This window comes from Apostichopus japonicus, chromosome 16, assembly GCF_037975245.1.
Source record: "Apostichopus japonicus isolate 1M-3 chromosome 16, ASM3797524v1, whole genome shotgun sequence".
NCBI lineage: Eukaryota > Metazoa > Echinodermata > Holothuroidea > Aspidochirotida > Stichopodidae > Apostichopus > Apostichopus japonicus.
Window position 1 is genome coordinate 9,701,006 of NC_092576.1, and position 16,347 is coordinate 9,717,352.

Sequence of the window (16,347 nt, forward strand, 5' to 3'; positions counted from 1 at the left end):
CATATATTTCGGGTTAACAAGTTATCTCCTTTAAAATATGTAAAACTCATGGTAAGCTCCTTTAATTGGACAATGGCTTTATCGCATCTGTTCGAATCTAATTGTTAATATAGATCCATTGTTTACGGGGAAAAAAAAACTTCCACTATCATCCTACAATTACAGCCTGCGCATGACACGTAATACCACGATTATTCCATGCATGAATTATTCTTACCGTTAATTGCACACATGTTATTCGAGACCTTAAAACTCCTTGTTTTTGCGACTGGTAATTATATTTCGTCTAACGAGTTGACTTGAATGACCTGTATGTTAGACTTTATAGTCCAGTCACTTCCATTGATAAAATGGTATACATGCAGTAATACAACCTGGGCTATATATAGTATAGTGCTTATTGGTTCATAACCTTCCATAACATGACAAATTATTTTGTGTATACATGCATGATAGAATAATGTAAACAAGTAGGCTACTTAATATTATTATGGAAACAAAGTGATAGGTTATTAAGCCTACATGTAATTATTATGACGTCATGTTTTTGTTGTTGTTTTGGGGGACATGGCTTTATTGCTTTAGATACTGGAATATATACACTCACACGCTCGGATTTGTTACACCATAGAGTAGCCAGCATATTGGTCACTATTGCTCCTACTTGGACTAGCATTTTACATCCAGCCTGAAAGTACTTTGTTCCTCAAAGAATTGTCTATAATTTAACACTCCTCAATGTCTGAAAATATCTTGGAGATTAAGAACCATCGGGAAAATACTTTTCATGAAATTTTTAGCACTTTTCGGCATATTCAGATCTAGGGGCCTAATGCTACTGACCTTTAATTAAGGCCTCAGGATTGTTCCATATCGGCATATTATCTGGAATTAGTCTGGCCCTTTGCTCCAACCGAACGTTTCTCTCCGGTCCGCCCAGAAAATTAATTGAAAATCATTTAATTTGATGCAGAATAATTTACATTACTTTTGAACACTGTTATTATTCTTATACTATACTGTACTGTATGATTACTACTAAGTTACATATAGCCTTATGCAATGGTAATGGGTCCCGTCGACGGACTGCCTGTATAATGATAGTTGTGGTTTAGCTGCATGGGTTTGCAATACGGTCTTGTCGGTAATCGCTTGTCTTGTCATATATTTTGTTTCGTATTAATTGGTTTCATTTTGTTTGTTTTGTTTTGTTTGTAGCCTCCAATCGGATAAACAAAAGAAATTCGAATAAACTCCCGTTTTCAAAAAGCAAAAAAAAAAGCGATTGTTTATATATTTTTGTCGTCTGACTTCAACAACCGTGGTAGGCCTACACATGAACAGTAAGTTAAAATTCACTGAAGAGCGGAAAAGAAGTCTTAATTATCTCCTTAGTACCATTGTTTGCTTAGAAGCTAACCTCAAGAACTTCCAAGAACAACTTTTCATTTCTTATGTCACTAGAAATAAATTACTGGGCAAATATTTGAGAAAATAATTTGTGATCGATTTACACCTGTTTGATCCATTACCCGTTCCACGAAATGTTATTTATTGTTCAACTTGAATTTGACTTATCTGCCAATAAGTTCAAAGGTTAGATAATATGAACAATTCATATCCATAGGTTACATCCATGAGTATAACATTAACTATATTTGTACTGGTTTTATATCTTTGTACTTGCATAAAATATTAAAAAGGTTATGAACAATGATTATAAAAGTAATAGTAATGATAATAAAAATAATAATAATAAATATTGCACGCAAAGCGGCACATGATTGAACGGCTGATAAATGAAAGTACCGTAAGAACGAGGTTTGCGTGAGGTGAACGGGGGAGGGGTTGGACAATGGTGCCGTGGGTCAAACAAGCAAAAGTCTTCATCACTTCCCGCATAACTCCTTCGCTTTTCCTTTATGAAATTATTTTTGTTTTCTAATGTCTCTCATATTAAATATGTTATATTAGAGAAATTGATTTACTATGCAGTCGGGCGGCAGGGCCCCATCATCTTCCCATATAGGGCTACTAACATCTGAAGTTACCAAATAAATTTTATTTCTCCGAGTAACACTTGGTCCCTACTCCCATATGGGTTTCCATTCGAATAGAAATTGTTACGTCATACCCGATATGTAGTTCCCTATAGCCTGACCATCACCCCTACCCATACCATCACCCCTACCCATACTCTCTCCCTGGTATATTTTCCTTCTTTCACGGCCAATTCCATGGGTTTTATACCACCGTAAATACTCAATGAAACCTAAATAATTCTCGCTGCATTCTGCACTTTTGTTTTTACCCCCCCCCCCAAAAAAAATACTAAAGAGTCAGGAAAAAGCAACACTAAATGTTAACTTTTCTTCATCATCGAATCCCGAGAATCCGTCCAAAAGAAAATAACACATTTTCAGGATTTTGGTTGCGTCAAGTTTGGTCACAATGCTCACTGCCGCACCGCTTGTGTTGGAGCGCTAAGAATTAATTAGCCTCACAGCAAGCAACACTCCTCCCTCTTCTTGTGTTCATTTGGACGAGAGTAGCGAGAATTGCAGGGCGCGATAAGAAAACAGCAATCATAAAGGCAATGTAAACAATGAATGTTTGTTAAATTTGGCAGAGTAAATCTATCGAGTGGACTTGCAGTGATTTTAAACACTCGATTAGTATAACTGACATTTTGACAGGAGCAAACGATACGGTAGCCTTAGTAGACCATTTATAAAATCAGGAGACAACCTATAGTATAGTATACATATAACATGTTAATATTAATTAAATGAAGTCGAAAATTGGTGCAAAATTTATTCAAAAAACCCTGTTTTTTGCTTGCCGCAGAAAAGTTATAATGGGACACGACCTTTTTGGGACGTTTTGTGATAATTTTGTGGTAAATTCCAAGCTTCAAAATAATAAAAGTCACATGTCCCACATATACGGTACACCTCAATGTTATAGTACTCACTTTTTAAACATGTCTGTTCGTACCAGCCGGTTTGGAGAAAAAAAAAAACCGTATATGATGTTTGAAGAGAATATACACCTGCATGGCTAGACTGTGCATACGAATATATTATCGTTGTTTAATATCGCACTGAGTGAAACGTGTCAATAGGCAAATAATGTGTATTTTGAGTCAACAATCAATGCCGTAGTATACTATACCGACAATCCTACATGTGTATAGGGACCACACTGGGTGTTTAAGCTCGTACTTTGCCCTTTGAATCTTGAAACCTCGACAGAAGAAGTTTATACGATGTACTTAACTTCGGATGAAATGGCTAAAAGTTGAAACCGTCAAATATATATGTAGACACCAAAGCAACATTGTATATATATGTTTGCGGGAATCTGTTTTTCTCATCAGTTTTTTTTTTATAAGGATCGAATGTTGCGTTCGTCTGGACATTTTTATACAGGAGCAAACTTAAAAGAGGGCATAAGAAGGTCAAGAGACGTAAAAAAAAGAAAAAAAGGAAGGAACCGAGCTTAACTCAGGTAGAAATTCATCGTACATGTAATACCACGACGGTATATATATAGTGTGTGTCTATGTAGCATATGATTATGATGGTGTGTTATACTATATGTTATAATATGCTCAACATATAGGGAGCCACAGGTATGGGCAGACTGGTCGTTGCTACGTCATTTCATGCGCAAATCACTGTATGGATCAGATAGAGAAATAAATAATCGGGGGGGGGGGGAAGGGGTGGTTCGGTGTGAGCGGTCGGTGATGGGGAGGGGTTGAAGTGGGGAAGACGTGTGATACTGAATTTTCTAGAGGGGTCATTGCTTCCTCGGTTGCGCAATAATTTTGGGTCCATCGACATAAATAGTGAACCATGTAGCTACGACCACCTTCAGCCTATACGCTTGGGTTCATGTATATCAGTGCACGTGTGAGCCGTGCAGCGTTACACCTGAGTATGGTTACAAGGTGTTCAGGGACCCCATTTCATCCCTTTTACCCTTAGTTGCGACTATCCACTGTATTTCATGGTCCAGTTGCATGGACACTGTATGAGAACCCTCTCGCAGGCAGGAATCAATCTAAAGTTAACTATTGCCTGATTTTGCCAACAAATTAGAGGCGCAACAGTATGCCAATGGTGGGTGCTTTGAGTTCATCATAGAAATAATGACATACACCTCTACAAAGTGGGATTTTGTGTCCTAACGTGGACAACACTAGCTATTAAGTACCGGTATATCCTAGGTATTCAACATAACCCAGGTTAGGACATTCTATGTTACTAGTATATTGTAAAGATCTTAAATGGTGAGGTTATACACCTCCGTCCGCATCTACTATGCCCCTAATATGCACCTCATATGCCCCTCCTTTATCCTGGTTGCATCCTCATTTCCCCCACGTTACACCTCTCCTGGCATCCATCATTTACTATTCATCCAACCCGTTCTTTATCCTCTCAAAACCTGCTACGTCCGTCTGGTGATCTTGCTGTACCCCACCCTGCACCCCTCCTCCACCCTGTCAGATTAATATCATCACTTAACCCTTAACAAATCATATGGAAGTGAATGGCTCTGACATTTTGATAATATGATTGGGGAGAGGGGGTGTTGGGAGGGGTTGGTTGCGGATAAGGTATATTTGGTATTTTGGTGCCCCCAAAAAGACTTTGGTGCAACATAATCTGACCACGACGATCAACTTGAAAAAGTCCTTGCATTAAGCAACGCCCCTTCTCGGCTTCCGTACGTTATGCCTTTCAGTTTCCTTTCAATCACTGTTGGTATTTCAAGGCTAGGCAGACTGATCGGGCTGAAAAGGTGTTCAGGAATTGTGACATCACAGACGAAAAAGAGTTAATCAGTGCGTCTCTTTAGGTGTTGATAAATACCCTTTTCTACTGATTGCATGGAATTTGTACTTTTTTTTGTGGTGTGTGTCTTCTTTGGGCGTTAAAAGATCAATATAATGGAAATTCTCTCGCTGAGGACACACACAGGTTAAGTACCACGTGATCAACTGAGCTTGTTTTCCTTGGCCGATCGTATAGGAGACCTATTGAACTAGTTCTTTCGTAGAAAACAAAAATACTTTTTCGACTATAATACCCCGTGTTGTTTATGAATGTACCACTAACATGATCCGACGATGAAACGCGTATGTAACTGGCAAAAGCCTTGCAGTTTCTACCACTGGCTTCGGTTACTGGTTCCCAAACATTGTATATAGGCCTATATCTATAGGTATAAATGTGCGTTTCCCGTTGGCGTTTTTCTTTAATCTTTGAGACTTTCTTGAGTTTGTTAAGCGAAGAAAGAAATTCTGTATACACAGTGAGTATCAAAATAGTGTGTTTTCATTAATTTATATTTTGTTTAAAAGGTAATCAATTGGCCTATATTGGTATACTACTAACTTTTAGCATGCCAAAAGTTGCTTAATGTTTACAATAGTACTTTTTGGGAGTGTCTAACCCTTGTTAATAAATTCCAGACGCGGGGTGGGGGATTGGGGTGAGGGGGGGGGGGGGTGGAGGAGCGGAGTGGCTATCTAAACAATTTCGTGAGGAAGAATTCTTCGAGGGTGTTAATAAACTGCTTTCTCCAAGTCTAATTTTAAGTGACCATTATTCGACTTTCTAGCTTATCCCGAGCGGATAAGGGGTGGCGGGGAGTGGGGGGGGGTGGGTTACTGATAATAACCAACATATCACCCTTGGGATGGCATTCAAGACTATTTCTCCTTGACAAACTTGTACAACATTGTAGACAACTTATATGCATGAGGCCATACAATCTCGTATGTTATTCTGTTGAGTTTTGTGTTGCATCTGAGGAACTGACATAATAGTCTGTGTGTTTAGACTTAGTAGTCCAGTCACTTACATTGTTGAACCTCAGCTGTCTAAAGGGTCATTTGTCAAATAATAATAGTGTATACAAAAATACAGCCTGAGCTAAGAGTAGTCGTTGTTGGCGGCAAACGACGTATCAAAATCATTCAATGCTGTGCCTATAAATGAACATTATGGACAGTGTGACCAGGGGCGTAGCGAGCGGGGGGGTGTGGGGGGTGTCACACCCCCCCAATAATTTGGTCGCTGTCGGCAAATTTTGGGTCTGTCGGCAAAAGAAGAAAAGGTGAAGAGAGCGGAAGGGGAAGAAAGAAGGAAAGCTGAATAGAGAAAAGGAGAATGGGAGCTTCTTCCATGCCAAATTTGACTTAAAATATGCACCAGATTGCATCTAAGGACGTTTCAAAACTAAAAATTTTCCAAACGGGAGGGGTAGACCCCCTACCCTTAGACCCCTCCCCCATTTCAGTCACCACTTCCAGATCCGTCGGCAAATCAAATTTGACTTAAAATATGCACCAGATTGCATCTAAGGACGTTTCAAACTAAAAATTTTCCAAAGGGGAGGGGTAGACCCCCTACCCTTAGACCCCTCCCCCATTTCAGTCACCACTTCCAGATCCGTCGGCAAATCAAATTTGACTTAAAATATGCACCAGATTGCATCTAAGGACGTTTCAAAACTAAAAATTTTCCAAAGGGGAGGTGTAGACCCCCTACCCTTAGACCCCTCCCCCATTTCAGTCACCACTTCCAGATCCGTCGGCAAATCAAATTTGACTTAAAATATGCACCAGATTGCATCTAAGGACGTTTCAAAACTAAAAATTTTCCAAACGGGAGGGGTAGACCCCCTACCCTTAGACCCCTCCCCCATTTCAGTCACCACTTCCAGATCCGTCGGCAAATCAAATTTGACTTAAAATATGCACCAGATTGCATCTAAGGACGTTTCAAAACTAAAAATTTTCCAAAGGGGAGGGGTAGACCCCCTACCCTTAGACCCCTCCCCCATTTCAGTCACCACTTCCAGATCCGTCGGCAAATCAAATTTGACTTAAAATATGCACCAGATTGCATCTAACGACGTTTCAAAACTAAAAATTTTCCAAAGGGGAGGGATAGACCCCCTACCCTTAGACCCCTCCCCCAATTCAGTCACCACTTCCAGATCCATCGGCAAATCAAATTTGACTTAAAATATGCACCAGATTGCATCTAAGGACGTTTCAAAACTAAAAATTTTCCAAACGGGAGGTGTAGACCCCCTACCCTTAGACCCCTCCCCCATTTCAGTCACCACTTCCAGATCCGTCGGCAAATCAAATTTGACTTAAAATATGCACCAGATTGCATCTAACGACGTTTCAAAACTAAAAATTTTCCAAAGGGGAGGGGTAGACCCCCTACCCTTAGACCCCTCCCCCATTTCAGTCACCACTTCCAGATCCATCGGCAAATCAAATTTGACTTAAAATATGCACCAGATTGCATCTAAGGACGTTTCAAAACTAAAAATTTTCCAAACGGGAGGGGTAGACCCCCTACCCTTAGACCCCTCCCCCATTTCAGTCACCACTTCCAGATCCATCGGCAAATCAAATTTGACTTAAAATATACACCAGATTGCATCTAAGGACGTTTCAAAACTAAAAATTTTCCAAAGGAGAGGGGTAGACCCCCTCCCCTTAGACCCCTCCCCCATTTCAGTCACCACTTCCAGATCCGTCGGCAAATCAAATTCTCCACACCCCCCCAACAAAAACCCCTTCGCTACGCCCCTGAGTGTGACACGACTATAAATAGCTATGGTCCACGTGCAATGTGTTTAATTCCTGATGAATTATTTGTCTCTATAGTCGGCGGTCCCTGCCCTTCATTAGTCCTCTTGCCTTACGCCCTGGTCTTCCCTACTCAGGGTAAAGTCGAAGTGACACCATAGGGGAAGATATTGAGGGCAGCGGTGATGACAAACCAAGGGGGACATAACAGCTGTTTACCACGCGCCACGCTCGAGATCATTAACCAGTCATCGCAGCGTTTTCACTCAGGTTGCGATACAGCGATTAATAATTATAAAACAATGGATTAATATTAGCAATTATAGTCATGTTATGAACAACTATCGTCAACAAAGAAGAAATATATACATATAGATGTAAAATTAGAAAAAGCCCGTCAAAATATGAAACGTTATCATAAATTTCGGTGTAACAGTGTAGAACATCCCCTCGAGTACGGTATATTGTCCGATGGATATTTTAAACTAGTGTATTAGTTCCGCATGTATATGGTCTACAGGCTGCATTTAGTTTAAAGTTTCTCCCTTATGTAGCGAATTTAAATATATTTATATCATTACTGGCTTATATCTAGCTTGGTTTATCAGGATATGAAACACTTTTCTCAATAATTGATTACACAATTTTATATAGTTGCTGGATTTAAAGTCATCACAGATCCAACCATTTATCGGTCATCTATAGGCCTGTATATGATATAGAGATAACTGCATGAATTGAACCGTTTCCTTAAAAAGTTAAGAAAGAAATCGTATTCACTTTGGGAGATAAAAACATGGTTTAATGTTTGTTACCTTCACATACAAGGCTGAAGATTTGATGAAGTCCAAATGATTACGTCATCGAGCCGCATACGCATGCGCATCGATATGTTATGTTTCTCTTTGTTTACCACAATGTTATAACTTTCTGTAATGGATATGGGGTTTTGCAATTGTCGAATCTGAAAAATCCACAAAAATGCGTTCGAGTGAATGTTTCGGCTGTGATATTAAAACAGTTTCTATAGTGTGACGGTGAGACCACAACAGGTTGCCTGTACTGTAAGTCTGTTTAGACACACACACATACATCACACATAACTGCCCAGTTCCGATCGGTTAGTGCAATGACGACTGCACATTATGTCGCGCATGCACTTCATATTGCCGCTGTGCCAACAGCGCATGTGCAGTGTACACAAATGTGTTCGGCAGACATCTTGGAAATGAGTTGTCAGATAAATATTAATATTTCTCTCTTTCTTAAAGTAGAATCCAACTGACCAGTCACATGCGATCTTTGCGCATTGTGTAATAATTTATAATCCAAATTATATATATATTTGAAACTAGAAGCTTGATATTGAATACAAAAACATATTTTGTATTCATTTCCCGTTTAAACCTGCACTTACATCAAATTACTAACAACGCTGTTTGGCAACAAACCTTAAACCAATGAGAAAATGGAGAAACTAAATTGCTGTCGATATTTCATGACGACCACGCCTCTTTAACGCGACCTAATGGTGACACTGGTTTCAATGTCAATAATGTGAACAAAAAAGAAAAGGAAAACAAACTAAGAAACAGGTTCTAGATCCTAGTGTAACCTAGCTATGACATCACAGATTTACACGATGACAGTCCTACTAGTACAAGCTAGTAACACTAACCAGGTAACACTAACATAATGCACACTATTGGTGAGTTCTCTGATGTAATGTTTAAGTTGTGTACTTAGATTTCCCCACTCTGCATACTGTAGCTAACGTCAGGCCTACCCTATGCCTTTCCCGATACTGTAGTCTGTAACCTGGCTTAGTTAGGCTTTATCATCAATGAGATGATATTTGGCAGCTAACCTGCCATTGGCTATGCCTAACATACGTTAGGCTTTCATCCTAGCCTAAGACTTCTCTTATCAATCTCTGTCATTAGACATTGACAACACTTTGCTGTAATCTCTCATGTTGGACTATATCAGATTCATAAATCAAAACTAAAATTTCTACCTAAATATGTCACCTTTTAAAATCTGTCTATTGATGCAATTTCATATATCAAATCTTCTTCGATTGGTTCCTTAAATTGCCAACTTAATAAATCAATCAAATCGATTGACATGTCTCAACTTGACGTGACATTCCGTATATGATGTTTTACTTTATCAGATCATGTCAACTTTTTTTCTATCCATTTTTAGGAAGTTGTTTTTGCCAAAATAAAAATAACGACCTTGAAATACTACAAAAAAAAAAAACAAAAAAAAAAAAAAACGAGAAAATTGACATAAATTCGTTATATTATTTTGTAATTTAAAAAATATAATAAAAGCAATGTACGTGCTCACATTATGTCTTGAGGAGGAAGTCTGGCAATACGTGACATATATATTACTTTCTCCTGCATAATCTCAAAAGTGTATTAAATTAACTCTAGGTCTTAACCTTAAGAGAACAACAAGTACAATGTTTCTATTTTGGGTTTTAAAAAGCGAGTAAAATGTCCTCCAGGGAGTCCGATTTGGGTATATTACCGTAAATAACATTTTTTTTTGTCTTTAATATTCTTTATTTATGTTGTATCATGTTTCTCTCATTCCTTCACTTTTTGAAAATTATTCTCCATTAGTTCGGATGAAAAGAAATGAAAGAGTTCATATCTCGGTTTATTTGATAAATGTTTTCATATCTGCTGGAGATTCAATATTAATGAAATTTGATACTGAAACGAAGCGATCGGTATCTCTCGGATAAGCGGCGTACCCATGGAATAAAATAAAACGAACATCGCTAAAAGCAACGCTGTAATTGCGCTAAAATGATTGAAATCATTTAAGTAGGTTAAGTTATAGTCGTATTTTTTGTACTGTGATTTTGTTTGGCTGGGAGATATTATTCTTAACTTTTAACCAATAAAAATATTTGGTTCTTTTTCTTCAAATTTTGCTGATAACTTCCTGGGCAGTTGATTGGTCTTGTATTACCTAAATACTATTAAAAATAAATAAAATAAAATAAAATAAAAAATATATAAAAAAACCTTCCCACACTGGTCGCTATCTTGGTTATGTCGAATGAAATAAGGGCGTGGTTTCTGCTCACATCAAAGGTATGCAAATTGAAGTAATTGTGTATACTGTGTCTGACTGCAGGCACCGCCAGCAAAGAAATGGTTATAACGGGAACGATACCAAATAAGAATATATTTTCTTTCTTTCTTTAACATATCTTTAATTTCATGAAAACAATTTCTTTCAATTATTTATTGAGATATCTTGATAGGCCTATGTAAATTCCGATATGTAGAGCTCTTCCAGATATATCGAGATTTCTTATTTAAAATCAGATTAATCGTTTTCGAGCTTTTTTTCTCTATACAATCCTTCCTTACCTGTTTGAATATATCTTTATCAAAAATAACGGAACCCGCGAACGTATAAATCACTGTCGGCATTTGACCTTTGACCCAGCATAACTGTCGAGACATTTTGTAGGGTTTTCGAAGCAGCCCTTAGGAACCTGACCGATCATTAGAAATCAATCAACCAGTGAAATATGGCTCCTTCGGGGAATTAAATGATGGATGGAGCAACCCCCCTGGAGGACGGATACTGTCAATTACAGTTTCCATGACAACGATGGCGCGAGAGATTTCAAAAGTTACCGCCACGAGCGTAAATGTGTTTAAAATACTGTACATAGCGATAGGTGTATCTGCACAGTAAAGTAAACGGTATATTATATTTCCTTAGAATTATTGGACCAGTCGTTTGATATACATGTAGAATAAGGAAGTTTGCGAAATAGCTTTTAGTTTGGGATATGATTTTTGTTTATTCCAATGATCTGATGTGAGACAAAGGACTTGAGCAAGTACAAAATGACACAGGTCTATAGATCGACAAGGACATGGAAATTTAACTGCTTTTTTGTTTATTCCATCTGATGTGAGACAAATGACTTGGGCAAGTTTAAAATGACACCTATAAATCGACAAGGACATAGAAGTTTAACTGCTTTTCTGTTCGTTATTTTGAGTTTTGTTTATTTAAGTAATAGCATAAATGTTTCCAAGTGTTATTCCTCAAAGTATCTATGTCTTGTTGGACAATACTGGCGCTGCAACTCTTTGTATGTTTACCCTGGATGTGCGAACAGCAAAAACAAACATTCAACGATCACATCACACCCCCCCCCCCCTTCCCGTCCGTCGGTGGCACTATGCAGTCACAAATTGGATCCCTTGTTACCCTGATCAGTTTACAAATAGTAAATTTAACAAACCACGCAATTCAGGTCTTTTTTTGTCATGTCAGTTTGTTTTCTCATTTAAAGGACTGTGTACGTCTATGATGATAATGGTGGCCCATGATGATGATGATGGTGATGATGATGATGATGATGATGTCAATGACGACTGTGACAATGACGATGACGACGATGGCAACGACGACCACGATGACAATGACGATGATGAACTTGTCATTATGTATCAAACAAAATGAAATTGTTTGTAGATAAAGGACCTACTGTAAATGATCAATTTGAATCTTGGATTAAAACCTGTCCTCAATCTATTCTCTTCTTCTCTTTGTTTTTCAAATTGCAGGTTGACTTGAAGAGTCTGGATATGAATATGCACATTATGAGATTACGTCACTAGGATTCAGACAATATCATTGGTTCCTGTAATCATTTTACTACGCAGTTAAACTGGTACCCCGAGCGTCATATATTGATGATGTGGTGAATTTCACATCGAATCAGACCATTCCTGCGCTACGTCAGAGCACATACAGTATTTGACTTTCCGAAATTTACTCCACCGCCCAAAAAAAAAAACAGTTTGTTCTTTCATTTTTGTCTTTTCTCTTCTGTTGCTAAAATATGACTTCCGGCAAAACGATACATTAACTAACCAGCGACTACCATATACAACGGGACCGCCCGCATATGAACCAATTGAGGTTACGGAAGATAAATGCTCATCAAAGCGGGGGATTCTTCAAGAAACCACATAAAGAGCAGATTTTACCGAGGAAGGAAATTTGTTAAAAAAAAAAAGGAGTAAGGCATTATAACATTTTTTTATTAATGACGTCATTTTATATTTTTGGGGTTTGACATTTCCACAGTCGGGTCCCCCACCGCTGGTCATTGGGAAATTTACGCAACCTATGTGTACATCGGACGTGTATAGTCTTTGATTATCGCCGGTGGATTTATACGCTTTCCTTTCAGCAGAAGGCAATACAGAGGAGGTTTGTGGTTCCTAGGGTTTGTTTTCTGTTCGTTGGTACTGAGAAAAGCGGTACCAAAAAAAAAATTAAAAAAAAAAAAATACGAGGAAAACGTGTGATATTTCATTGCGCCTCTGTAATATAAACATTGGCAACATTGGCCTCGCCGACAAAGACTAACTGTCGTAAGGAATTATCTACCTGCGGTTTAACAGACAAATCATTACTAACTGTCTGTATAGCTACCGTCTGCCCGCATTTACTACCAGTGTGATGAATATGACCGAGATGTGAATATCAAAGGAATAACCAAATAGACGTTAAAAAAAAAAGAAAAAAAAGGGGGAAATAAAAAAGGAACGAACGAATAGAGAGAAGAAAAAGAAAGCCTCGGTTCATAATTTGACATATTTTCACGTCTTGATTTCTCGCTGTAATCTGTTTGGATTTCATCCTTTTTGAAAGAAGGTAGCAAAAGAAAGATTAAAGACAAGAAAGGGGAAAGAAAAAAGAATAGGTCTCACGAGATATTTGCTTCGAGGATTATATCCAGATCATATCACATCAAACGTCTGAAAAGAAACCAAGTTTTTAGCTAGCTAAACAAAATAAACAAGTAAAAGCCAAAGAAAAGAAAGGAGGAGAGATCCCGAAGGAAAAAGAAGAATCTATAGAAGGAAACAAAATGGCGACTGTTTTGGAGTGCTCTCTTTGGAGAATCGTTTGTTACGTGTTTGGGCTTTCACTATTTGTCAAAGGATTGGAAGGGGGAGCCATGTGTGAGGACATAACGTTACCGATGTGTAGCTCCATTCCTTACAACAAGACCAGAATGCCAAACTTATTGGACCACAGCACGCAGGAGAACGCGCGACTAGCCATTGAACAATTCGAAGAGCTAGTCGAGACGAACTGTAGCGATGTGCTAGTCTTTTTCCTATGTGCGATGTATGCGCCCATATGCACTTACAATTTTGGACCTTTCGGTACAGAGACGGTACCCCCGTGTAAGAGCGTCTGTCTACGGGCCAAAGCCGGGTGTGAACCGATTATGAACCGGTACGATGTATCGTGGCCGGAGTACTTGTCCTGCAAAGATTTACCTGTGTACGATAAAGGTGTGTGTATTTCACCGGCTGCCATTGTGGACACCATGCCAGAAGACGGTAAGTCGTAACTACAGGGTATGTAGTGTTGGGGGGAGGGGTGGTACTGGAGAAGGGGTGACGGGGGTACTGGGACAATGGCTAGGCCCAAAATTCACCTACCCCTCTCACCCCACCAACCCCCAAAGAAAGAAGCGTATAGATCTTCGCCCTAAGTGGTTCCCAAACTGGTGGAATTACCCCCAGGTGTTGAGGGGGGGGGGGAGGTAATTCATTAACTTTTTTGGAGAGGGGGAGGTGGGTCATGGCACAGCTGTTGTCAGGAAAAAAGAGAACATTGCACAACATTGAAGGGAGATGGTTGTCATTAGTTCAGGTTTTGCAAGAATTTACAATTTGCAAGAATTAAGGAGTAATCTTGCGATTATTGGGAAGGTTGTATACTGCCACATCCATTCGAGTCTACTACAGGAGGGAATCAAATGAACCGTTTTCAAACCGTTTTTTTAAAGACCGCGTTTCATAGATAGGACATGCATGGGCGGAGGAGGGGTCTGGTGGAGGTTCAATTGGCATAGGTGGAGAGGACATGTTAGGTAAGCCTTCCATTTCCAACAATGTTTTGAACTTTTTTGTTGAAATGTTTATCTGCATTCATTTATAATTTAACACTGCTATAATTTCACCGTAATTAATTTTTTCCAAAAAGAGTTTCCTGCTGGACTCATACCTCTTTTCGTGACAAGAATTGGGCAGAGAAAAAAAAGAGAGAAATGAACATAAATATTGTAAACAAAAATAGGATAAATGGATGTTCGAAAAATGTGGAAGGGGGATGTACGGCAGAAAAGTTGTGAAGCCTGGTCTATTTGTTATTCAATCCTAATCTAAAGGCACTAACCTTCTCGTATGTATTCAAGTTGGTAACATTATCCCATACTGTTGTATTATCGTTGTCGAGGTATCGAATATGGGTTGTCAAACGTATCACGTGGGTGTTTAAAGCTGAAATGATTGGCTGTGTTGAACACGCGTAGTAAACAGCCCCGTTGACCTGCCGTATTAATACTTGACTCGAACAGTGAGACACTATAATTGTGGTTAACTCTCAGCACGGGATTTCTAAAAGATAAATTCCTACCGTTTTAACGAAGGGATAACACATTCATACATGAGCTGGTAATGTTACATCCAATACATAATACTATACCGGTAGTGTGTTACATAATTATATATATATATATATAGATATATATATATATAGTTATATATATATATACATATATACTGGTCACTTTCGGTGATCATGCACTGAAGAAGAGCTAGGTTTGCTCGAAAGCTCTGCAAAAACCAAACATTGGCTGTTTTACTTCCAATCACTTACCTAATTCAATTATTGTATCTCACTCGAGATCCAGCCTTTCTCTAAATGCAGCATAGTTGTTTAACAGTTTTTCCGTTATTCCTATATATACATATATATATATATATAAATATATATATATATATATATATATATATATATATATATATGTATATTTACATATTTACATACACACACACACATATATATATATATATATATACGGTATATATATATATATATATATATACGGTATATAAATATATATATATGTGTGTGTGTGTATATGTTAGAGGTTCTACTCCCGATACATAGTGGTCAGACTATTTAAACTTTAATTTCAAGTTTTTCGGTTGAAAAACACCGTCGCTACATTTTCCACATTCCTGCGTCTTACGATGCTATTAATTTTGCTTCAATTTCAGACATAGAAAGTGAAAGTTACAAGTAAGGAAACAGAAAAATCGGTTTTATTGAGGCTTATAACGCATGAAACATAACATTTCTTTTCAAAAGTTTAAAAACAAAATACCAAAAATTGAGGAAAGAACAACACGCTGAGAACAAGTGAAATTTTACAGCCAGTATAGTGTGATCGTATAAAAGCCAGGGGAGGGAACGTTTCATAGGAGCAAACAAAAAGGAGGCAATTTGCAGGAGACGAAGGGAGGGGAACTTTTTGAAGAATTCGCAGGAATTAGGGACTTTTTTGATGGAAACCGGGAGGAGACAGATCACACAAGGACACACATGACTGCAAAGGTGGGAGAGTGGGGGGTGGTGGGGGGTGGGTCGGTCAAGTAGGGTAGACTGAATTAGGTAGAGGTATGAATCCACGAGAAGACCAGCCCCTGCCTGGCAGATCCATGATTGTATAAAGGAGGGGTGTGCGGACTGGTCATGGGGTCGTTGTTGCAAACTCCCATGAATATAGGAGGATTAACGTTGAGAACTAAATATTTAGACGTCCAGCGGTACATTCTGCGGCATATCACTTACATGAA

The 16,347-nt window shown here is 38.5% G+C and overlaps 1 protein-coding gene across 4 annotated transcripts in view; it reads left to right on the forward strand.

Annotated features, from left to right (window-relative positions):
- The window catches only part of LOC139982846 (secreted frizzled-related protein 3-like), a 28,511-nt gene that overhangs the window by 633 nt on the left and 11,531 nt on the right, over positions 1-16,347 (forward strand). The window contains exons 1-2 of one of the 4 annotated variants that reach the window (XM_071995962.1): positions 3,287-3,529; positions 12,244-14,040. In XM_071995962.1, coding sequence (XP_071852063.1) covers positions 13,560-14,040 — 481 coding nt within the window. In that variant the 5' untranslated portion in view covers positions 3,287-3,529; positions 12,244-13,559. Of the gene's footprint in view, positions 1-3,286; positions 3,530-4,805; positions 5,326-12,243; positions 14,041-16,347 lie in introns of those variants that run through there. The other 3 variants (XM_071995961.1, XM_071995963.1, XM_071995964.1) reach the window with 3 other exon arrangements.